Raw genomic sequence first — 26,712 nt, 5'->3', positions numbered from 1 at the left:
TGTATTCTTTAAAAGTTTGATTTTCCATAATGCCCTAAAATAGTGGCATCTGCATAGTCAAACTCTTAACTAAAACATGGAAATTATCTTTAACATTTGTAAAAAAAAAAAAGAAGTAAACAATGAAATAGAGATAAGAAAAACATATTGATAAATACCACAGATTTTTATTTTGAAACAATCATGAACAAAACCATTGTTTGCAACTTTTTAATTTGCTTTTGTCTGCGATGTTGGTATTAGTGCTCCCTCTGCTGTTACACAGCAGGCATTACATGAACACGTGCTCCATAATTTTTGCATCCTCATCCTTGGATGGGATCTCCACAACTCCATCTTGTGATATGACGATGGACATGATCTTGTCAGACAGTATCCTGTAGTTGTTATTAGAACATTCCTCTGCAATTTCTACCCATCCTTCTGGCGTGCAGACCACATCATTAAGAATGACATGATCCAAAGCAACTGTGGAACAAAATGAGTATATTAGACTGAAAGTCATATATAACAAGTTGATGGTTCTATTTCTTGAAATGATGCCTAAAGAATAAGCGTGTTGTACATAATAAGTTCAGTAATTGACTGCTATGTAGTAGAAATTCAGTGACATAAACCTAGTGATCCAGATCCACAATTAACATGAGGCACAGCTGGCCTGTGCCTAAAGGCAGCAAAGTCTAAATGGCAGCAAGTACACAGCAAGTACATCGACATTTGTTTAACTGAAGAACAGAAGTGTGAAATTAGCCTGGTGGGGCAAAGTGTAGTTGAGGAACATGAATTATCTGAAGAGAGGATCTATTGTGGAGGGCAGTATCCATACTGCCTTGTAATCAGAGCTATAAAATGTTCTACTTAAAAAAGAGGTTGTTGTATACCTTCCACCACAGTCCTAGAGGCAATCAGGACAATGGGGGTACGCTGGCACAAAGTGACAGTGTGCATACAAAAGGGGCATTGGAATTTCGTAGAACACTAGGCCGCCCCAATCCCCGACCCCATCCCCCATCCAAAAAATCTTTGAATTGCCGTGAGCTCCAGTGGCTGTAGCTCACCAGTGGCGGTCTACCTCCCAACTTCCCGATGGACAGTACAGAGATATGCTTACAGGCTCCAATGAGGTGAAAGCTCTGCAGGGTTCACAAATACACCCAAACTCAGACCTATGCTCTGAATATTCGCACATAGGCCACATTCTACATTCTGATATGCATGGCTTGTGGATTTCAAAGGTGGCAGGCCAGAAGGTGGCTTGTTAACCTGATGTGGGGGCCTGTTACAATGGTGGTTTGTTAAAAGGCCTGTACTATTACCAGGTCCATTAAAACAGCATCACCTTGTGGTCTTATATAGAGGTGAAGAACCAACAATATGTCAGGCTGACATCCCATTATCGGTCTCTACCATACAGTCACTCTATAGGCTAGTAGAAAAGCAGGAGAATAAACAGGACCAGACTGATCCCTTTGCCACGTGGATACACCTAAGGCTTCCAATGCTCCTTCTACTGTCGTTTTGGTTTTAAGTGCTATTCTGGCTTCTGCGTTTATGAATCTTTTCTAGTACAGTCCATGTCTAACCTATGTATTCCACCACCAACTCTCTATAATAGAGATCCACTGACATGCAGGGCCTTCCTCTATCAGTGCCTCATTTAGAAGTAAATACAGCTGAAGGGTGCAATTTTGCACCTCTGAAAAACTACTCGTAGTCAAAATAAAGCTGCCCAATATTGGTGTGCTGCATACAGAAGACAGTATTTCCCTGCATGCAGAAAGAAAATAGCATTTGCACCTCTACATCGTAAAATGTTTTGTCCAGGTGCAAATTTCACCATTTATCTTTTCATTGTTATCCGGGCAGCCTTTTACCAAGCTTCTCATTTATTGGAAAAAAATTACCCTATTCTGTACAATAGTTTTGCCTTCGTTTTGGCAGTTTCCGAGATCTTTGGTGAACCAGAAATGGCTCATTTTGTTTCTTTGGAGAGTCTTTCTACCGCTTCTTTTCTTGCTGAACTGGCCATACTAAAAGAGTAAATACAATTTTAGAACAATATTTGAGGACTTAAATTTCAGTTCATCAGAATCAGTGGAGAGATGTGCTTCCTTGGGCCGAGTCTGATCCATTATAATCCTATTCATGACTCCACCGTCAAGGCCACATTTGTCTGTGCCTTGGCTAGTTATCCGATATTCGAACCTGTGCTGCCTGCCCCTGACCTTGGATGTGCATTCTGCTTTTGTAACTCGGCTGCCATCCACAGCCTGGACCCATCTCTACCATTCACTTGTGTGGCTGCCGCCACCTAGAGAGAATAACCCGGAGGCTACAAGCAGTGGGGTCCCTTGTGAAAACCTGGGTTCCTATTAAACTCTGCACTGGGTTAACCACCTCCAATCGCTGCTGGTCGTGCCATGACAATCATGCAGCTGTTGAGTGAAGTTTACAATCTAATTTCACTCCCACTGACACTAGGATGATTTACTTAGAAACTAATTAACCTACCAGTATGTTTTGGACTGTGGAAAGAAGCCCATTTTGAAATATTTTTCCGATGAGTTATATTTCCTATTAGGTGATACTAAATTCAGGCCTAACAGGAATCTATAAGTTGAAGATTGGTAATGCCAAAAACTGGGATAGCCCAAGGAAAATGAGACACATAGTCATGAGTTCGATTCCGGACCATGACCTTAGCTGTATGGAGTTTGTATGTTCTCCCCATGTTTGCATGGGTTTCCTCCGGGTGCTACGGTTTCCTCCCACACTCCAAAAACATACTGATAGGTTAATTGGCTGCTATTAAATTTCCCTTAGTCTCTCTCTGTATGTGTGTATGTATGTTAGGGGATTTAGATTGTAAGCTTCAATGGGGCAGGGAATGATGTGAATGAGTACTCTGTACAGCGCTGCGGAATTAGTGGCGCTATATATATAAATAAATAGATGATGATGATGATGATGATGATGATATAACTGGTAGGTCGTAAGGGTGATTATAATGTAAAAGAAGAATACATTAAAAGCTTCTGGAATACAGCTACTAGTTTGTAACCATCCATAAAGTGGAAACTAAATTTCGTCATTTCCTAAAATCTTGTTGCATATTTTCCATATACTCATAAAATAAGTTCTGGAAAAAACTATTTATGGAGAGGAATCATAGAGTGTTAATTAATTTTCCTCCCTTATTCTCAGAAATCCCAGACTACAAAATAAGGAAACTAATTGCAAAACTTTCATTACAGTTTAGATCAATTATTTCCATTTATTATCATTTTCCCATGTACATAATACATTTACTAGATATTATATTACGTAGATAGTACTAAAGTGATCCTCCATTAATGGATCCTTTGTTGATGTGAAATTACTACATAACTAGGAAAAAAATAATAATTTATAATTAGAATTATGTTCTGTAATTAGGAAGCTTTGCAAAGATTTCATGGTATTATTGCTACTAGTACAACAAGCATTGTACAATAGCAATCCACATTGCTGGGGTTAATTAGCTATATCAGTTAAAGGAAAACTAAAATGACCAGTAATGTTCATAAACATATGTGCATGTTTTAACGGATTGTCAGAACTGTCTGTACGTAAGGCCATGTTCTCTGCAGGAACTACAAACATTGTTTAATGTAAAACTCCAAATTTTGTGTATATGCAAAAATGCATCCATACACCTACACTTCTATGGCTGTGCTTTGAGTTGCAGGTATTTTAATATATAGAAAAGAAGAACCGGGTACACTTCATAGTGCAAAAAATAAATGATTAACAATGCTTCTTATTAGTACATAAATGTAACAGACAATAATATCCAAACAACTTTGTACACTCTCATTACCTGGCACATATATCTATGTACAGCAGGAGCATTAAAGGAACCCTATCAGAAATACTACCTGCTATTTCCTAATATTAATGGTGAAAATGTGGACATTTAATTAGCATTTATTGCTAAAATATTGGTTTTGTGTATGCACACTTCATTTGTTTTCTATTTTGCTTTATATACGTGCAACATTAAATCTAGCATACAGATAAGTCAAGAATCAAGGACGGAGGTAAAGGAGACGGTCTACCAATAACACTACAGAGAAGGATACTGATGAAATCAGGGGCAGAGGTAAAGGGAGGCGGTCTACCAATAACACTACAGAGAAGGATACTGATGAAATCATGGGAGGAGGTAACGGGAGGTGGTCTACCAATAACACTACAGAGAAGGATACTGATGAAATCATGGGAGGAGGTAAAGGAGACGGTCTACCAATAATACTACAGAGAAGAGTACTGATGAAATCAGGGGCGGAGGTAAAGGAGACGGTCTACCAATAACACTACAGAGGATACTGATGAAAACAGGGGCAGAGGTAACGGGGGGAGGTCTACTAATAACACTACAGAGGATACTGATGAAATCAGGGGCAGAGGTAAAGGGAGGCGGTCTACCAATAACACTACAGAGAAGGATACTGATGAAATCAGGGGAGGAGAAAACAGGAGGTGGTCTACCAATAACACTACAGAGAAGGATACTGATGAAATCAGGGGAGGAGGTAACGGGAGGCGGTCTACCAATAACAGTACAGAGAAGATTACTGATGAAATCGGGGGCAGAGGTAATGGGAGGAGGTCTACTAATAACACTACAGAGAAGGATACTGATGAAATCAGAAGCAGAGGTAACGGTAGGAGGACTACTAATTACACTACAGAGAAAGATACTGATGAAATCAGGGGCAGAGGTAAAGGGAGGAGGTCTACCAATAACACTACAGAGGATACTGATGAAATCAGGGGCAGAGGTAACAGGAGGCGGTCTACCAATAACACTACAGAGAAGGATACTGATGAAATCAGGGGTGGAGGTAAAGGGAGGCAGTCTACCAATAACACTACAGAGGAGGATACTGATGAAATCAGGGGTGGAGGTAAAGGGAGGCGGGCTACCAATAACACTACAGAGGAGGATACTGATGAAATCAGGGGCAGAGTTAACGGGAGGAGGTCTACTAATAACACTGCAGAGAAGGATACTGATGAAATCAGGGGTGGAGGTTAAGGGAGGCGGTCTACCAATAACACTACATTGAAGAATAAGGATAAAGTCAGACTGATGAAATCTATTTTTATTGCGGCCCCTTCAAATGAGTACAATTTCCCAATGTGACCTGGACTAAAAAATGTACAACCGAGATTTAAAGGATCTAAGGGACCCAACCAGTCCTTGGCTGATAACTTTCCTTCACACAATGCAGTCAAAAATGCATTAATAACTCCAGTGATCATAGTGATAATAAATATACTGGCACTATATAGTAAACCTGTTGTGGTACATCGTGGCACTTACTGTCTCCACAACTGTGTATGTTCTGCAGCATTTCAAAACCATACTCCTTATAATCAGTATAGATCAGAGATAGCATGACCTGCCCGACAGAGAGTGCCGCTGGATTATCATTCCACTCTCTGGTCAAACCATGAATGAGCTCCGCAGTAGGACATTCCTTCAATAAGAACAAGTAGTCATCTGTACAAAAAGCAGAAAGCAGATTTATTAATATCTACAATAATGAACCTATCATTTCTTATTATAGATTGTCACATTGACATCATACAGTAACAATATGTAAAACGTATAAACTGATTACTAATAAAGGGGTAATGAAGTTTAAACAACCCTTCAGATAATAATTACCTGTAAAATTGGCAGGATTTAGGGTTTTAAGCATAATAGAGATTGGGGAAATAAAGGGGGGTAACACTGGGTATAACACACAGGCGCAGATTCAATTTCGAAAATATCCGCGTGAGGTGCCTCCGGAACGGCTGTGACACACCTCGTGCAGATATTTTCTGACAGAAGTAATGCTGACTTTTACTTGTTCCCCACAGCAGGGCGAGCAAAGATCTGTGTTACTTTTTACCGTAGTAACGGTAAGAAAGCGCGGCCAAAAAATAAATACATGGTACTTCTATCAGATAGGAGTAGGACCTGTTAGACTTTAATAACTGACTGGTCATTGAAGACCGGGGGAAGTGTGCCCTGTCTGAAGATTCAGGAAGCAGAAATAGTCAGCAGAACAGCTGAACACAAGCCAAGGTTACAGACTGGAGAAGGCAGGACAATTAAGGTCACAAACCAAGGTCTGGATTGGACCTAACTTCTTGTTTCATTTGTATCTATAAATATATATTTGCCTCAGTCCCTGACAGACAGATCACATAGGTGAGATATTCACAAAATAATAGATTACCCAATAAAAAGCGCTTGGTCTGGTAGGTGTAGTCAAGGGCCCCTTGGATTTGACCTTGTAAACACATACAGAGAGCAGTCTTTCTGAGCAAAGAACATTTTCTGTAGATTAGCTGGCCCAGTGCTAGACATGTGACCTTGTGCCGAGTCTCTTTCTCTCCGTAATCCCAAATTACATCCCCAAGAGCCTCAGAAAATGTTATCCTGGAACACAGAGATGACAAAAACAAGCCCAGAGAGGAAAATGTCTTAAGAACACATGAGATAAAGAGCAGAAAATTTAATATTACTTACTTGTAAAACCCAATTGATTGGTTTATCTCAGACAATATTGTCGTTAATTGGTTTTAGAAGTTCAGAGACCAGATAGATTCTAAGGGGCATATTCAATTGTCCGTGTTACTCGCAAAAGTAACGCGGCGTTAAGAGTATTACCGGTATTATGGTAATTCGAAGCCGGATTTCATCTCGCAGCTCCCCGAGCTGCAAGCCAGCGTTAAAGGTACCGTAATAACGGTAATTACGCGCACTATTAACGTAATAATGGTAATAGTGCGCAAGCCATATTACTTTTGCGAGTAACGCGGACAATTGAATAAGCCCCTAAGTCTCCAAATACGAGGAATGTCATATAAAGAGGATCCTGTTGTCTCCTTATTTATACCTGCCTCTCCCAGTTACCTTTGCTGGTCATTGTTTATGTTGATGTGTCTGACTTTGTTGTGCTCTTGTTTCTCCTGTTCCCTGGGACTAAAAGCTGCTTGCCGACATCTCTTTTCCTGTTTTCTCTCCACAGCCTGTTCACCTGTACCAGTCATGTCCCTTGTTATTTACTTTTTAGCCTCTATCAGCGTTCCTTGTTTAATATCTGCAATACTTGGTTTATACCATTCTGCATTTTCTGGATCATATCTGTTCAATAAATATCATGTGCTTTCACCATAGTCTCCATAGCTGTCAATTCCAGCTTTCAACATTGAAGTATGACTGCTTTCCAACTCTCTCCAAGGCTTCAAACAGGCCCTCAAAACCTACTTCTTTGCAAAATCCTACCAGCTCTGCTCCTAACACACTCCTGCTGCCCCTTTACACCGCCTCACCCCCTCTGTGTTAGCCTGTATGTCTGTCCCTCCCTTCTGGATTGTAAGTTTACACAAGCAGGACCCTCTTCCCTTATGTCCTCCTTTCATTACTTATGCCACCAGCACACCTAAGTCATCTCTACTCTCCTCAATCAGTGGCTCTGCTCCTGTTTGCTGTGGTACAGGTTCACCTTATCCTGATTTGCCCCCTACTTCTCATGCCTTTTTCCACTAGTTTTGTGAGAGGCTTTACTGCATCACTGTGGGTTTGGTAATCTATTGCCGTGAATTGTACTGTTTTGCCTATTTACTGTCGTAATGCTATGTATGGTCTTATTGTTTGTGCACTATATGGGACTGCGACATTTATAAATAAAATATAATAATAATTTGTATCCTCTGGTGCTGAGAGGAGGCCATTTACCCTTATTCAGGCCCTTATGTATAAATTTAGGGCTACAAGTCAATGTAATATGTGGAGATCTTATGCCCCAAAAGAGCAACGTGAATCTTATAAATGTCCAATCCAAAGCCGTAACTTAGAATTCTAGCGCCTGGGGAGAGAAAGACAAATGCCGCCACCCTAGCCCTCAATTTTAACCAATTGAACCTAAAACATTCCTAAAAGTACCTAAATTGCGCCCCCCTTCAGTGTTGCACCCTGGGCGTCGCCCCTATCGCACAGCCTTAGTTACGGCTCTGGTCCAATCGTTTCTATTAAAAGCCAGCTATGTGACCAAGCAGGGAATCATATTGGGCAGTCCCCTAGCTGGTCATCATGTATTAAATGAAGTGTTCTTGTGTTGCCCCTAGCTCCCCCTTTCAGGTGGGTATTTTGGCCTATTTAGTGGGGAGCATGTAAATGCAGTGGATGCTGGTCTTTATATTCAGTGCTGGTTATTCCTATGAATACATGATACATTTAGAGGAAATACGTTACACGTGTCTGTGTTTTTCACAATATTGTAGATATTGGGAATATCTGAGTAGGTAAAGATTAATCCTTTACATATTTTGAACACAAACTACAATTAGTGTCCAGTTAAAAAAGCAAAGACAGCTATTTTATCAGGAAATGGAAATAGCACTTACCTTTGTTGAGTTACCCAGTGAACAACAAGTTCTATCCTATCATAGGACAGAGCACACGTTACTCCTTCCAGTGTCAGCGCTGCATTAACAGGATGTTTGGCAAAACTACTGGACTCCATAAGAGCCTCGAAAAACATCAGCAAAGGATGAACCTGATCTTTTCCTACTATAGCAGCTGCAAAACGACAGGACAGAAAATGTAGTTGTTGTCATTGTACGGTGGGGGTCAAACAGCACATGTATGTTCAATCTGCTAAACCGTCACGCCCACTAAGATCTACATCCAGAGGTTTCATTTGTGGCATCTACTCCATGACCAGTGGCGGGCTGGCCCGGGGGGCAGGGGGGCATCGGCCCCCCGGGCCGCTCGGTCAGGCCGCTATTAGGGCCGGTGTGGTAGGCCGACCGGCCGCCCCCCGGCTGCAAAATACAATTCTTTCCCCCGCGGCCGCATCTGATGACATCAGATACGGCCGCGTCAGCGCACAGGCGGCCGCATAACATGACAGGGGATGCTGTGTGCCCCCCGGCCACGCCTCTCCCAGCCTGCGTCTGTCCATGACATTAGTAGTTAGATGTATAGATGCACACAGACACATACATGTATGATTATACACAGAAACACAGGCATACCCAGAGACACATACACAGGCAGACACCCATGCACACACACAGATTCATATGTATATACACACACATTAATACTAGAGATGAGCGGGCTCGGATATCTGAAATCCGAGCCCACCCGAACATTGCCGATCCGAGTCGGATCCGAGACAGATCCGGGTATTGGCGCCAAATTCAAATCTGAAACTGAGGCTCTGACTCATAATCCCGTTGTCGGATCTCACGATACTCGGATCCTATAAATTCCCCGCTAGTCGCCGCCATCTTCACTCGGGCATTGATCAGGGTAGAGGGAGGGTGTGTTAGGTGGTCCTCTGTCCTGGTAGATCTCGTGCTGTGCTGTTTAGTTCTGTGCTGTGCTGTTTAGTTCTGTGCTGTGCTGTGCTGTGCTGTGCTGTGCTGTGTTCTGCAGTATCAGTCCAGTGGTGCTGTGTGCTGTGCTCTGTCCTTCTGAGGTCAGTGGTGCTGCTGGGTCCAGTGCTGTGTCCTGTTCAGTCCAGTGGTGCTGTGTCCTGTGCTCTGTGCTTCTAAGGGCATAGTTATTTCCCCAATATTCCCCTGTGTTTAAAAAATTAAAAAAAAGTTATTTAAAAAAATACCAAAAACTAATTTAATTTTTTTTAATTACCACAAAATTTGCACAACCAATCCTGCAGTATAAGCCCATTGGTACTGCAATATTACCAAGTTCACACATTCAGCAGTAAAAGTCCAGTGGTACTGCAATATTACAAAGTTTACACATTCTGCAGTATCAGTCCAGTGGTGCTGTGTGCTGTGCTCTGTCCTTCTGAGGTCAGTGGTGCTGCTGGGTCCTGTGCCGTGTCCTGTTCAGTCCAGTGGTGCTGTGTCCTGTGCTCTGTGCTTCTAAGGGCATAGTTATTTCCCCATTATTCCCAAGTTTTTAAAAAATTAAAAAAAAAGTAAAAAAAAAATTACAATTAAAAATTAAAAAAAAAAATATATAATTATAACCAAATTTGCAAAACCAATCCAGCAGTATAAGTCCATTGGTACTGCAATATTACAAAGTTCACACATTCTGCAGTATCAGTCCAGTGGTGCTGTGTCCTGTGCTCTGTCCTGCTGAGTTCCGTAGTGCTGCTGGGTCCTGTGCCGTGTCCTGTTCAGTCCAGTGGTGCTGTGTCCTGTGCTCTGTGCTTCTAAGGGCATAGTTATTTCCCCATTATTCCCAAGTTTTTAAAAAATAAAAAAAAAGTAAAAAAAAAAAAAAAATTTAAAAAAAAATAAATATATAATAATTATTATAACCAAATTTGCAAAACCAATACAGCAGTATAAGTCCATTGGTACTGCAATATTACCAAGTTCACACATTCTGCAGTATCTTGTGCTACATATAATGGAGACCAAAAATTTGGAGGATAAAGTAGGGAAAGATCAAGACCCACTTCCTCCTAATGCTGAAGCTGCTGCCACTAGTCATGACATAGACGATGAAATGCCATCAACGTCGTCTTCCAAGCCCGATGTCCAATCTCGTAGTACCGGGCATGTAAAATCCAAAAAGCCCAAGTTAAGAAAAAGTAGCAAAAAGAGAAACTTAAAATCATCTGAGGAGAAACGTAAAGTTGCCAATATGCCATTTACGACACGGAGTGGCAAGGAACGGCTTAGGCCCTGGCCCGTGTTCATGACTAGTGGTTCAGCTTCACCCACGGATCTTAGCCCTCCTCCTCCCCCCCCCCCCCCCTACAAAAAATTGAAGAGAGTTATGCTGTCAGCAACAAAACAGCAAACAACTCTGCCTTCTAAAGAGAAATTATCACAAATCCACAAGGCGAGTCCAAGGGTGTTGGTGGTTGTCAAGCCTGACCTTCCCATCACTGTACGGGAAGAGGTGGCTCGGGAGGAGGCTATTGATGATGTAGCTGGCGCTGTGGAGGAACTTGATGATGAGGATGGTGATGTGGTTATTGTAAATGAGGCACCAGGGGGGGAAACAGCTGATGTCCATGGGATGAAAAAGCCCATCGTCATGCCTGGTCAGAAGACCAAAAAATGCACCTCTTCGGTCTGGAGTTATTTTTATCCAAATCCAGACAACCAATGTATGGCCATATGTAGCTTATGTAAAGCTCAAATAAGCAGGGGTAAGGATCTTGCCCACCTAGGAACATCCTCCCTTATACGTCACCTGAATAACCTTCATAGTTCAGTGGTTAGTTCAGGAACTGGGGCTAGGACCCTCATCGGTACAGGGACACCTAAATCCCGTGGTCCAGTTGGATACACACCAGCAACACCCTCCTCGTCAACTTCCTCCACAATCTCCATCAGATTCAGTCCTGCAGCCCAAGTCAGCAGCCAGACTGAGTCCTCCTCAATACGGGATTCATCCGAGGAATCCTCCAGCGGTACGCCTACTACTGCCACTGCTGCTGTTGCTGCTGTTAGTCGGTCATCTTCCCAGAGGGGAAGTCGTAAGACCGCTAAGTCTTTCACAAAACAATTGACCGTCCAACAGTCGTTTGCCATGACCACAAAATACGATAGTAGTCACCCTATTGCAAAGCGTATAACTGCGGCTGTAACTGCAATGTTGGTGTTAGACGTGCACCCGGTGTCCGCCATCAGTGGAGTGGGATTTAGAGGGTTGATGGAGGTATTGTGTCCCCGGTACCAAATCCCGTCGAGATTCCACTTCACTAGGCAGGCGATACCAAAAATGTACAGAGAAGTACGATCAAGTGTCCTCAGTGCTCTAAAAAATGCGGTTGTACCCACTGTCCACTTAACCACGGACATGTGGACAAGTGGTTCTGGGCAAACGAAGGACTATATGACTGTGACAGCCCACTGGGTAGATGCATCCCCTTCCGCAGCAACAGCAACAGCTGCATCAGTAGCAGCAACTACAAAATGGCGGCTCGTGCAAAGGCAGGCAACATTGTGCATTACAGGCTTTAATAAGAGGCACAATGCTGACAACATATTAGAGAAAATGAGGGAAATTATCTCCCAGTGGCTTACCCCACTTAGACTCTCATGGGGATTTGTGGTGTCAGACAATGCCAGTAACATTGTGCGGGCATTAAATATGGGCAATTTTCCAGCACGTCCCATGTTTTGCCCACACCATTAATTTGGTGGTGCAGCATTACCTCAAGAGTGACAGGGGTGTGCAGGAGATGCTTGCGGTGGCGCGCAAAATTGCTGGACACTTTCGGCATTCAGCCAGTGCCTACCGCAGACTAGAGGCACATCAAAAAAGCATGAACCTGCCCTGCCATCACCTCAAACAAGAGGTTGTGACGCGCTGGAACTCCACCCTCTATATGCTGCAGAGGATGGAGGAGCAGCAAAAGGCCATTCAGGCCTACACAGCCACCTACGACATAGGCAAAGGAGTGGGGATGCGCCTCAGTCAAGCACAGTGGAGACTGATTTCCGTGTTGTGCAAGGTTCTGCAGCCATTTGAACTTGCCACACGAGAAGTCAGTTCCGACACTGCCAGCTTGAGTCAGGTCATTCCCCTGATCAGGCTGTTGCAGAAGCAGCTGGAGAAAGTGAGGGAGGAGCTGGTAAGCCATTGCGATTACACCAAGCATGTAGCTCTTGTGGATGTAGCCCTTCGTACGCTTTGCCAGGATCCGAGGGTGGTCACTCTTTTAAAGTCAGAGGAATACATTCTGGCCACCGTGCTCGATCCTCGGTTTAAAGCGTATGTTGTGTCTCTGTTTCCGGCGGACACAAGTCTACAGCGGTGCAAAGACCTGCTGGTCAGGAGATTGTCCTCTGAAGAGGACCGTGACATGCCAACAGCTCCACCCTCATTTTCTTCCACATCTATGGCTGCGAGGAAAAAGCTCAGTTTTCCCAAAAGAGGCGCTGGCGGGGATGCTGATAACATCTGGTCCGGACTGAAGGACCTGCCAACCATTGCAGACATGTCTACTGTCGCTGCATTGGATGCTGTCACAATAGAAAAAATTGTGGATGATTACTTTGCTGACACCATCCAAGTAGACATGTCAGACAGTCCATATTGTTACTGGCAGGAAAAAAAGGCAGTTTGGAAGCCCCTGTACAAACTGGCTCTATTTTACCTGAGTTGTCCCCCCTCCAGTGTGTACTCGGAAAGAGTTTTTAGTGCAGCGGGGAACCTGGTCAGTGAGCGGCGAAGGAGGTTGCTTCCTCAGAACGTTGAAAAAATGATGTTTATAAAAATGAATAATCAATTCCTCAATGAAGTACAGCACTGCCCTCCAGACAGTACAGAGGGACCTGTGGTTGTGGAGTCCAGCGGGGACGAATTGATAATGTGTGATGAGGAGGAAGTACACACTGTAGGGGGAGAGGAATCAGAGGTTGAGGATGAGGACGACTTCTTGCCTCAGTAGAGCCTGTTTAGTCTGTACAGGGAGAGATGAATAGCTTTTTTGGTGTGGGGGCCCAAACAAACCAATCATTTCAGCCAAAGTTGTTTGGTAGGCCCTGTCGCTGAAATGATTGGTTTGTTAAAGTGTGCATGTCCTATTTCAACAACATAAGGGTGGGTGTGAGGGCCCAAGGACAATTCCATCTTGGACCTTTTTTTTTTGCATTATATGACCAATCAACAGTCGTTTGCCATGTTCAAAAAGTAAAACCAAATTTAAAAAAATACAAGAAATTAAACCAAAAGTAAAATGCCGTGTCATAATTTAAAACAAGAGGTATTGACGTGCTCTAAAACTACTGTATTGTTGTTTATATTTTATAAACACTACACTTGAAAGCTTGAGTCTTTCAATAAAAAAGTAACTGTCCATTGCACGAATATTTGCAACAGGGACAATTTTAGGGTTAAGAAAGTCAACTAATAACACTTCGACGCTGTCTGTCTTTATAAACACTACACTTGGAAGTTGGAGGAGGTATTGTGGCCCCGGCACCAAATTTACTACCGGGGCCACTCCACTGTGCAGTCCATATTTAGGTGTATCAGATATTAAACAACGGTGACAGTTGATGCCCAATTTTTTATTTATATTGTGGCCTCAGTACCAAATTGTGTACCGGGGCCACCACACTACGCAGTCCAGATACTTGTTTGGTGGAATTCAGACCAGTTGAGGGTTTTATTATTATTATATTGTGTGGACTACTCTATCTATACCACACTACAACTCTATACCACTCTATTTCATACTTTAATTCTATTTCATACTTTAATTCTATTTAATACTTTAATTCTATTTCATACTTTAATTCTATTTCATACTTTAATTCTATTACTAATTACCATAAAGAGGAACAAAATAAACCAATTTTACCAAAAGTATAATATGACTTAGACTTACAAACACTACACTTGAAAGATCGTGCCTTTAAATGAAAAAGTCAGTCTTCATTGCACGACTATGTGCAACAGGGACAGTTTTTTGGGTTTACAAAGTCAAACAATAACACTTCGACCCTGTCTGTCTGGGATCTCAATGACGAATTGTCTGTACCATGTTTGGAGGAGGTATTGTGGCCCCGGTATCAAATTGGGTACCGGGGCCACCCCACTATGCAGTCCAGATACTTGTTTGGTGGAATTCAGACCAGTTGAGGGTTTTATTATTATTATATTGTGTGGACCACTCTATCTATACCACACTACAACTCTATATACCACTCTATTTCATACTTTAATTCTATTTCATACTTTAATTCTATTTAATACTTTAATTCTATTTCATACTTTAATTCTATTTCATACTTTAATTCTATTACTAATTACCATAAAGAGGAACAAAATAAACCAATTTTACCAAAAGTATAATATGACTTAGACTTACAAACACTACACTTGAAAGATCGTGCCTTTAAATGAAAAAGTCAGTCTTCATTGCACGACTATGTGCAACAGGGACAGTTTTTTGGGTTTACAAAGTCAAACAATAACACTTCGACCCTGTCTGTCTGGGATCTCAATGACGAATTGTCTGTACCATGTTTGGAGGAGGTATTGTGGCCCCGGTATCAAATTGGGTACCGGGGCCACCCCACTATGCAGTCCAGATACTTGTTTGGTGGAATTCTGACACGTGGAGGGTTTTTTAATTATATTGTGGCCTCGGTACCAAATTGTGTACCGGGGCCACCACACTACGCAGTCAAGATAGATAGATGCGTATCATAGATAAAGTACATTCAGTGGTGTGGGGCAAATTGAAAAATATTCAAAATGCACTGACATTATCAAAAACAAGAGGTTGTCACACGCTAAAACTCCAACATGTATATGATGGAGAGGATGGAGGAGCAGCCGTATGTGTAGTGTAATGCAGACCTGTTGAAGGTTTTTTATATATTTTATTGTGGTGCCCAGTGCCCACTCCTCTACGCAGTCCAGGTACATTTATTGGTGCGATTCATAACAGTTCAGGGTTTTTAAGATATTGTGGTGACCCACTCCTCTACGCAGTCCAGGTACATTTATTGGTGCGATTCATAAAAGTTCAGGGTTTTTAATATATTGTGGTGACCCACTCCTCTACGCAGTCCAGGTACATTTATTGGTGCGATTCATAAAATTTCAGGGTTTTTAATATATATTGTGGTGACCCACTCCTCTACGCAGTCCAGGTACATTTATTGGTGCGATTCATAAAAGTTCTGGGTTTTTAAGATATTGTGGTGACCCACTCCTCTACGCAGTCCAGGTACATTTATTGGTGCGAATCATAAAAGTTCAGGGTTTTTAATATATATTGTGGTGACCCACTCCTCTACGCAGTCCAGGTACATTTATTGGTGCGATTCATAAAAGTTCAGGGTTTTTAAGATATTGTGGTGACCCACTCCTCTACGCAGTCCAGGTACATTTATTGGTGCGATTCATAAAAGTTCAGGGTTTTTAATATATATTGTGGTGACCCACTCCTCTACGCAGTCCAGGTACAATTATTGGTGCGAATCATAAAAGTTCAGGGTTTTTAATATATATTGTGGTGACCCACTCCTCTATGCAGTCCAGGTACATTTATTGGTGCGATTCATAAAAGTTCTGGGTTTTTAAGATATTGTGGTGACCCACTCCTCTACGCAGTCCAGGTACATTTATTGGTGCGATTCATAAAAGTTCAGGGTTTTTAATATATATTGTGGTGACCCACTCCTCTATGCAGTCCAGGTACATTTATTGGTGCGATTCATAAAAGTTCAGGGTTTTTAAGATATTGTGGTGACCCACTCCTCTACGCAGTCCAGGTACAATTATTGGTGCGAATCATAAAAGTTCAGGGTTTTTAATATATATTGTGGTGACCCACTCCTCTAGGCAGTCCAGGTACATTTATTGGTGCGATTCATAAAAGTTCTGGGTTTTTAAGATATTGTGGTGACCCACTCCTCTACGCAGTCCAGGTACATTTATTGGTGCGATTCATAAAAGTTCAGGGTTTTTAATATATATTGTGGTGACCCACTCCTCTACGCAGTCCAGGTACATTTATTGGTGCGATTCATAAAAGTTCAGCATTTTTAATATATATTGTGGTGACCCACTCCTCTACGCAGTCCAGAAAGATACCTTGTTGCAACGTTTTGGACTAATAACTATATTGTGAGGTGTTCAGAATACACTGTAAATTAGTGGAAATGCTTGTTATTGAATGTTATTGAGGTTAATAATAGCCTAGGAGTGAAAATAAGCCCAAAAACTTGATTTTTAAACTTTTTATGTTTTTTTGCAAAAAAATCCGAATCCAAAACCTTAAATCCGAACCGAGACCTTTCGTCAAGTGTTTTGCGAGACAAATCCGAACCTCAAAAATAACGAAAATCCGGATCCAAAACACAAAACACGAGACCTCAAAAGTCGCCGGTGCACATCCCTAATTAATACACACATGCATGACCCACGTCATCTCCACTTTACACAACACATATGCTTCCTCTCTTCCCCGCCAGTGCTCAGATCAAGAAACAAACCCACCAAGCCTTGTGGATGCTGTGCATGGGTGCAATAGGTGGGCTGGCAGTGTGCTCAGTACAAGGGGGTAATGACTGGCACTATGTCACCAACTCTCTACACTTATCATCTTACACACATCATAAAGCCCTAAATACTACTGCATGTCTCACACTGGCTATAGAAAGCCAGGGCACATTATTCTAATAGCTATGTAATAGCCCTGTTCATCCACATATAATATACCAGCCTGCGCCCATTCAATATATACTAGTTCTGTGACTCCACCCTTAATACACCAGCCATGTACACACAGATTACTGTAGCAGGCTGTGCGGACCAATGGGTCTCTCCAGCACACTAACTCTATTAGCTTTAGTGTTATCTGAGTCTAATAGCAGCGTACAGGATGCTGCACTGGATCTAAAGGAATTTCTATTACATCATAGGGACATTAAAGGATTTCTTACGGTATTCCAGTGACCGGGCTGTGATCATCCCACCATTACCCCTCTCACTTACCGTCCCCTCACATCTATTGCTTATTTGGAACGGTTATGTTGTATAAGTGATGCATGGTTAGTGCAGTACTTGATGTAAAGTGTAGGATGTCATAGCTTGGACAACAGGCCACCTGTGGCCCCCAGCTCATTCCTGATTTGTTAGATTTGTTTGCTACAGCTTGTAACACTTGCTTAAAATGTTATTACAGATAGGTGTCTTTTTCTTTGAATAAATGTCTTGGGCCTGATTCATTAGTGATCTTATCTTGTGCAAAAGTTATGATGCTTATTTTAAGAATGAACAGGGAGATAAGAGTGATGTTAAAATGGATTTTCATCTTAACTTAAGAAATTATTCACCTACGCAGTGGATTTTGCTTCTTATATCCCTTTTCTGGGCATGCACAGAGTGGATTTGCTTAAGATAAGCAAAAAATGGAAGATAAGATCACTAATGAATCAGGCCCCTTGTTTTAACTTGTTGTTGAGATTAAGGGTGATGTGCGGCTTACTAAAGGTTAGAGGACCGGTCTCTGAAGTGTATCAGGTTGCCAATCGGTGCTATAAACAATGCCATCTGCCTAAAGTGTTGCCTTAGGCATGGTTCTGAGCTTACCATATTGTAGACATTACTCTGCAGGAAAGATTATATTCAAACTTGGAACTACAAGCCACAAAGAAACTGCCATGTTGGTCTACAGCCCAAAACAATAAAGAATGTTGTAGAATATCGGTGCCACCTGAGTGGAAAATTTGAATGCCACTTTCCGGCATGTTGTCCGTTTTCTGTACCTTTAAATCTCTCCATGGTTTCCGTATTTCTGAGAATCCCTCTGGGGCTCTGTGCTGCGTATACTGCGGCATTCTTATACTGACCACTTACAAACAGCTCATTAAATCTGCGAGAGGAGACAGCACAGACTGTGAGAATAACACTGTGTTCAGTTACAATTGCTTATTATCTGCCACATGGGTATCACATTTAAGAAGGTTAATTAGCTTTATTATGTCACTGCAATTGTTCCTAGCCTAAAATAACTTTCCTTACTCCCAAGAGAAATATGAATGGTTTGTGATGTATTTACCAATACGTCTTTCACAGTACATGTGAAGACGTGTATAATTACAGAGTGTGTATAATTACCAAGTTCCTATATGGAAAGCGTTCATCTCATCCTTTATATATAAATTAAGAAAACGGACAATTTAATAGATCATTTGCCAGATTTTTATCATATTGTGTTTTAGAATCCTAAGTGAAGAATGATGAAAATTACCTTTCAACATATTCTAACAGAGATTCAGCTTCTACGCTCTTGCCTGGATCCACGTCATCAAACACATTTGTGGACGCAGTATTGTCTATAGGACAAAACAAAGGCAATGAGATACAGCCACTTTACAACCACAATCTTCATTTCTAGTTTTCCTGTGTCCTCCTTACAGTGATTGGTTTAGCCTTGTTTTCTGTATGTCTTAACTTAATCAAGATAGAGAAGTGACACTGGGACTAACATTATTACATGTATGTCATTCAAGTGTTTGTGCAGGTAGGAAAATGTAGTGATGCCTCATCCAAAACAAGAAGCTCCTCTAATTATGCTTTCTCCACCCCTCCCTCTCATCAACCCAGTTTCTTCTATCAGAAGATACAAAATGTTGCACCCCTGCAGACACCGCCATCTTGGTTTGTAAATCTCACAAAAACCATTTGTACAATAAGAGTCATGTGACATCACAAAACCGCATTTACACTGTGGTTTTACATTTGTAAAAAAAACATAGTGTTAACAGTCTGGTCTAATATATCTCCCTGCTTGATGTTAAAAATGCCAAACTGGTGACTAATTTGAATATAAATATTGAATGAGAGGGATCAAATCATTTACAAATGTGTTCAGAATTGAGCACTGATGATAATTATATCTGAGTAAAATCACAAAAAGAGGAATCTCATAAGTTTGATGAACTTTAATGACCGCATGTGTTTAAATTCATGGGTCTATTCTTGAACTGAATTTGGGATCCATGTGTCTTAATTTAGCTGACTATGACCTACAAATATGAGATAAGTACATTATTTTTCATTTTCCATGTTCTAAAGGAAATATGACATATTAAAATGTGATTCAATGGAAACAGAGGACTGTGACATCATGACTATATAATGCTAATGTAAACTGTTAATTGTGACTATCTTTTTAGTCATCTTTCTTAAATGAACCCACTTCCAACCCATTAGAAATACACAATGATAATGAATGCAGACGTCAGTCATTTTCTATGTTAAACAAATGTTCTTGAGAATCCAGACTATTAGCCAGTGGAGGCAGCCATTTTGTGCCTCAGGATTGTGACTGGTTCCTAGTGAATTTATAAACTTATTCTCAAGATCACTGGCTCAGTTCACAAAATGGCTGATGAAAGAAGGCTTCTAAATCACTCATTAATATTTTTGTTCAGAAACAATATATTAATTTATAAGGACTTTATACTAAACAAGTTCATGTTTAGAAAACAACATCCATTTGGTAGAACATTTCTTACTCAGTAATCCCAAAGATACTGCCATGTCTCAGAGACCCTGGGAATAATGTAACTAAGAACAAACATACAAATATGTGGTAACCCATAGCAACCAGACATTTGTCTAACATGCATCTTATTTATCAAAGCTATTTGCTGGTTGGTTGCTATGGGTTACAGAACATTCACATTTACGTAGGGTATAAACCCTGCTCTGTTCAAAGGTTATTGATTGGTACAGAAAACAGATGTGATGACTTGCCCCATGGGCAGAATTCAATCCAAGTATAAGGCTGGACATTAAAAATCTGATTAAAAACAATCATGTTATTGTCGGGCATGCTGGTAAATGCGGTTGGAAGATTCCCGTTATCTGTCTATGTGCTCAGTGATCTTGCGACTGCGCTCACAGGTTCTAATGTGTTCTGGAAGAAATCTGGATGCCAAGCAGCAAAGCCATCCCATGTGTGGCCAGCTATGCAATATTCCCGCTATGCGTTAGTCCCCGCTATTACTGTAGACAAGGCTGTCTGTGCAGAATACACTACAGTATGATTGTATGTGCTTAACATTTCTAAGAATTGTAGTCAAACTAAACCCTAACTATAAACTTTTTTTTTCCCTTTAAGAAATAAGGAGATTTAATATAATGTATTAAGTACCTTTTAATTCGTTTTCTTTTGCTATCATTTGACCTAACGTCTTATGCAGTGTAACGCTTTTATCAGATCTTGACCAGGATAATATTGTATCTGCAATTACTCTTTTCTTCCTGTAGCTACAAGAAATTAGAAAACCACAATCATTTTAATGCATAATACCAAGGTGACATAGCAAACTACATAAACATAAATCCTTTTATATGACATCTTGAAAAATGTAACAATGAACTGGGGTGATTTAAGGCAATAATAATATAAAAATTATTGTTACAAAAAAAATATATTCTAATTTTTCCACTGTCTCACTGAGCTGGGTATTACTATCTTGCCATGGCCACAGGGGCGAATAAAGAGCTGAAGAAGTCACAGGACACCTGTAGGTCACAGGTCATTTGGTCCTTACAAGGATTAGTGGGGGCAGATACTGTACCTCTGCATCATCTCACTGGGAAGAGGTTTATGAAGAATGCAGTATTGGTCCTAACATAGCAAAAAAAAAATATTTAGGGTGAAGGCACTTGAGACATTGGAAATACCTCTCCATTAGTTTCCTGTTGATCGATTCTACTTCTTCTCTTTCCTGTACAGCGAGGCTGAGCGTCACATCCAGTTCGTTCTTTCTCTGGATAGGGACATATTTTGTTTTTATGTCTGTGTTTAATGATCGCCTCTTGTCTTCTAAGTGTTTTTGGTATTTTGTAAGAGCATCAATGTTGAGGGAATCTTCTTTTGTCATACCTATAAGATGAAACCACCTGTCATATTATAACTTCCTGTTCTTTACCTTGGTACTGTAAGAATATACCAACCTGTAATAGCCCTAGATGACGAGGATCACATTGAGAAAATATTTGTATAATACATAGTAGCAGCAGTGCAGCTATAATAAGGTAATGAGATAGAAACACAACATATATACATTTAAGTTCTGTTTTAAATTATGTAAGCTGCCCAAACTCAGACAGATCTGGCTGCTCGGCCCGAGCATTGAATGAGCAGATCCATGTCATGTTTGGTCATGCAGAAGAAACTGGAGAGATCCAGCCAATCAATGCTCAGCCTTAGTGACCAGATCCTATAGGGCCCCATTAGACCGGCCATCTGATGTCCACACACTGGGACACATTTAAGAAGCCCACTGGATGCACTCCTTGGTTTTGCACTGGATAGATGAACTGCTCATCGCACTGTAAGGGGCACAACTACCCTCCAGTCTTTGTAAATACCTCTGCAAACTAGAAGTGCACTTGGATGTACAAAGGCAGAAGAATCTGATAAACCGCACTATGCAAAAGTCTAAGGGGTAAATTTATCAAGCTGTGGGTTTGGAAAAGTGGAGATGTTGCCTATAGCAAGCAATCAGATTCTAGTTATCATTTGTGTCGTACATTCTACAAAATGACAGCTTGAACCTAGTTGGTTGCTATAGGCAACATCTCTACTTTTCCAAACAAACAGCTTGATAAATTTACCCCTAGCTGTTATTTTTTAGAATTTACTAAATAAATTATAACTGGAATTTTCAAACCCGCAGTTTAGCAAATTTACCCTTAAGTGTCACATAATTTATGGCTTAAATTAATCATGAGCGGGAGGGACATGAGGACAGCCTTTATTACATGTGCCACTTCTTTGTGCTTAAAGCTTTGTTTTATATTGTACAAAGTGTGCCTAGAAATCTGCTTCTCCACTGAAGTGCAAAAGGAAAGAGAAATATCTGTCCCATTAACCATGTAGGATGAGATGTAGGTTTAAATATATCAAGCTGCGAGTTTCCGGCGGGTTTTAAAAGTGGAGATGTAGCCTATAGCAACCAATCAGATTCTAGCTGTCATTTATTTAGTGCATTCTGCAAAATGCTAGAATCTGATTGGTTGCTATAGGCAACATCTCCATTTTTTAAACCTGGCAGAAACTTGCAGCTTGATACATTTACCCCCTGATCTCTGCTAGCTCTGAAGTGGCGCAAAGTAAAGAACACATCTAAAATAAACCATCTCTACCCCATCATCTCAGTTTAGTAATCTCTCTTCCCAAAGTAAAATCCCAAAGGGCACTGCTCCACAAAACTAGGTGCACCAGTGTGCCTACTCTGTACTAGCAATGTACACGATCACTCAACTCAGATCAACGTTCATTACTGATTTATTGCTACAGGTTAGTGCACATTTCCAAATCTTAAATAACTATTTTCTAAGAACAGCAAAGTCTTTACATAACAATAGCCTTTGTAAATTAAGGCCTATGTAAATTAATTTTAACCATTTCACATAGACAATATCATACCTGGAATCAGAGCTGAGGGGTTTATGAGTTTTTGCAGGGGTCCTGTCTCTTCAACTTGAGGGGTCTTTACTCTCTTTCCATCTAGCAATTTCTGTAATTGACTTTCAATTTTGATTGAGTCCTTATTAATGATGTCAATTCTAGAACAAAATACACAGACACGTCAGGAGAGATTTAATGGGAGATCTTTCTGTTGATTCATAAATATAAACTACTGTTATGTTATTATATTCTGGATTACATTTATAGTTACAGTTTATACAGAGCTGTGGTGTTAAAACTGGCCAAAGATGACGCAATATAGATTTTGGGCTGATGTTTGTGGCCCTGATGGCTGATAATAATCTGGTATTAATCAATGGGATCACTATTGGGCATGCTGGTAAACTTGACCGGAAGATGACCGTTATTGACATGTGCATGGTCACCATCCCTGCCTTAAAGATCCAGCTGTATGGACCGTGTGCCGAATACCCGGATATCATCCAATTAGTCAATGATGTGTGGTCAAATAGGACATTGATCCTGTGGCCGTTCCTGTGTGTATAACAATAAATATCACAACTGCTACTCCTGGATACTAGCATCAGTGATAACAGCCTGGCAAACAAATCTGCATGGCCCCATAAGCCAGCAATGAAAAATATAGCAATGTTATCACCTGTCTGCCAGTTCCGCTGCTCTTTTCCTGTAATACATAAGTGTAGTGGGCTCAGAGGATAATGTTTTTAGCTTGGCATAAAGATGGGTGGCATCTATTTCTCCCTGTTTGATGGCATCAATAAACTCATCATATTCTTTCTTGATTGAAGCAAGAAGACCTTTATAGTCAGTGCAATACTCAATCACCTGGAGACAAAAACATATTTAAATGGACATTACAATGCAAAATAACTTATTGTCAAACTAATACCTGCCTGTTAGATCTTTTACTGCTGCATAAAGGCAAACCAAACACTGCGAGATGCTATTATTTTTATAATGTCCTGCAAACATTCTACAAATGATCAGAACGATTAGGCCACCGAGTTGATAAACCAGAAAGAAACTGTCATGGCATCACTAAACCCTGCTGTATTAAGAAGATGGCTCGTTTGTCGGAACTACAGCATTGCTGTAATGAAAGGGTGCAGACCACGGCACGATCTGACAGCTCTACCCAGGAGATGGACCGAGGGGATTAGGTTATATAGAGGGTGGGTGACCCCTTTAAGCATTCCAAAGGATATTACTGATTTGTTTACAGAGGATAGTAATCAACAAGTTAATTTATAGGTTCATCAGCAGGGGCTGGCTGCCCCCCAGGATGGTCTGTCCCATAGTGGGCTACCTTGGGCTGGGTCACCTGCATTTTTTTTTCTTTAGAATGTTCCTAATGGGCTGCTGAATTGAGTTTAGCCCCCGGGATAAAATTTGCAAAAATAGTAACCTGTAATCCAAGAAACCAACATGTGCTACATTCCTGAGTGTGATTGTTTCTAGAGGAAAATCACACAGTAGGACTGATGATGTGCTGTAACCCATAGCAACCAATCAGATACTAGCTTTTAGCAGTCTAGTGTTAGTCTTATGCAAGTGATCATCACAGTGGAATACATAGGTTACAGTATATGTGTTACCTATTTTATTAAATAAACCCTTGAAAGTTTATTTTATGTTTTAATGAAAATAACACTTGCAATACAATCATAAATAATCTATGTTAAGTATAATGTTGTTCACCTTATCAAAGGCTTGTCCATAGATAATACACTGCTGCTCAGCATCAAACTGACCCGCATCTGACAGTTTCTCCACCTCTGTCTTTATAAACTCTTCAATGCTGATCAGAAACCTCTTATCGCTGGCGCAAGTGATGGGTGGGAGTACAGGAGTTCTTGCGTTTCCACGGACAGACTTCATAATTACAGAAGATCTATCTGATATGTCTTCAAGCCTGGAGGAAAGAACCTAGTTATTGCCAGTGTCAGGAAACCAAAACCCATCATGGAAAGATGTGGCCAGGCACTTTTAAATGTAATTTTTAAATCACTGCTCTGTATATTAAATAAAATTATTTCTCGACTAACTTAACTTGTGCTGGTCCTTGGAAGCATCATGGCTGGATCTTTGGTAATTTGGGTAAAAGTGGTACAAATAACATATGTTGGATACCTTGAAATAAATGTTAGTTTTGCAAATTAATCTAAATTAATCTATAAATGTATTGTTTATTCTAAGTATTTTTTAGCAGCGGACCTGTAAAATAAAGGCTACAGAACAATGTTGCATCTAAGCTGGGAAACATGAAACAGTTATGCAACGTGATTATTCCGTCTCTCATCTGTTATGTTTTTCACAGGTGAAGGAAAGGATGGCAGAAGCTATCACAGAGATAAATAAAAGCCATGGAGACAGTTCATGTTTTGTCATCTGATGGCTGTGTGATCTGCACGGGCGACTCTCCATAGTGATGAAAGAAGATTTCTGAAAATCTTCTGTTCAGTACAGCTCCATGCAACAGATTTCTCCTAATATGTTCATTTTTTAACACTCATCTGGAAAATTATAAATGTGCATATGAATTCATCCAATGTGTGTGTATTTTGACATACACTAAACATGGATTTGAGAGAAACCTTGTAGTTGGACCCACAGATGGTATTTAATACTCAGCCACTTATGCCATATTCTTTACTAACAAAACCATCAAGCCATTTGGAAAACAGTCCACATCTGTTACCAACCCAACCAAAGATGGCACCCAACAGGCTGTTCAGATGCTGTGGATCTGCAAGTTGCAATGTGCACTACTTGCTTCTGGACTGGTAAGACATGCTCAACTTGTAGTTCTACTTCCACAACAACTGCATACTCACCAATTTTTAAAATAATCTCCAGGTATGCCTTGCTGCAGATCAGGTGCATCTATAAATATCCCACACTTGTAGTCCGTGCTCTAGTCCTCATCATGAAATGTTTACATAACCTTTTTAGAATACAATTACATATTAAAACATCTATTCAATACATATTAACGTATAAAGGCCAGAGAAGAAACAGGTATAGATAATTGCATCCACTACACATAATAAGGATTTGCACACTGCATTTGCTCAGTACTAATAGGGACATTTCCAAGGACCATAATTTTCAGGAACAAATCTTACAAACCTGGGACTCATCTAGCTCATTGCCAATGTACATAGTACAGTGTGTTTCACCCCCACTGACTGACTGAGTACAGACACTAAGACCCTGTTACCTGGCCATAGTCCCTGACACACAGCTCAAGGCTCTGGCATAGGGATCTGTGTACAGACTCTCGTTGTTAGGGTAGTTGCTAGGGGCGTGATCACAAGAGAATGGACTGGAAACTACGGGATTATGGGAAATGTAGTTTGTTAATAACGTCACTCAGCTTTTTGCCGCATTTGTCTATACACTTCAAATCAATAACCCCACTTATAAGTACAACATTTATAAAATATAACCCAATACTCATCAGATTTAACAGCCGAAGGGCGAAATAACTTTAACAAAAATCACAATGGCAAAACCTAAAACTACAAATCCCAGGATCCTTTGCGTCACAAAAGCCCTTCAACTAATAATGATAGTTTTTTTAAAAAAAAAATTCAGAGAAAGGGCTGTACTGAATACGAGAGCAAAAATAGATATATGTGGATAACACGTTGTGCATTATATTATATAACGTTATACGCAGGCGTCATCCGGGACACCTCTCCCCGCCCACTCCCCTGCTCTGCAGCAA

General features: G+C 40.7%; 1 protein-coding gene across 1 annotated transcript; it reads right to left on the bottom strand.

Moving 5' to 3' along the window:
* Window positions 1-145: 145 nt before the first annotated feature.
* Window positions 146-26,285, bottom strand: CLHC1 (clathrin heavy chain linker domain containing 1). Its single transcript, XM_075204038.1, has 13 exons — window positions 26,203-26,285; window positions 25,817-25,926; window positions 24,681-24,894; window positions 23,620-23,807; window positions 22,959-23,098; window positions 21,209-21,410; window positions 20,673-20,788; window positions 18,762-18,846; window positions 18,277-18,383; window positions 8,449-8,623; window positions 6,276-6,478; window positions 5,369-5,548; window positions 146-468 (listed from the first exon to the last, which is right to left on the bottom strand). Exons 3-13 carry the CDS (start codon window positions 24,858-24,860, stop codon window positions 272-274), a joined length of 1,773 nt encoding a protein of 590 aa, XP_075060139.1. The 5' UTR covers window positions 24,861-24,894; window positions 25,817-25,926; window positions 26,203-26,285; the 3' UTR covers window positions 146-271.
* Between the last annotated feature and the right edge of the window lie 427 nt (window positions 26,286-26,712).

The sequence above is a fragment of the Mixophyes fleayi genome, chromosome 3 (assembly GCF_038048845.1).
Source record: "Mixophyes fleayi isolate aMixFle1 chromosome 3, aMixFle1.hap1, whole genome shotgun sequence".
NCBI lineage: Eukaryota > Metazoa > Chordata > Amphibia > Anura > Limnodynastidae > Mixophyes > Mixophyes fleayi.
This window is presented reverse-complemented; position numbering and strand designations above follow the sequence as displayed.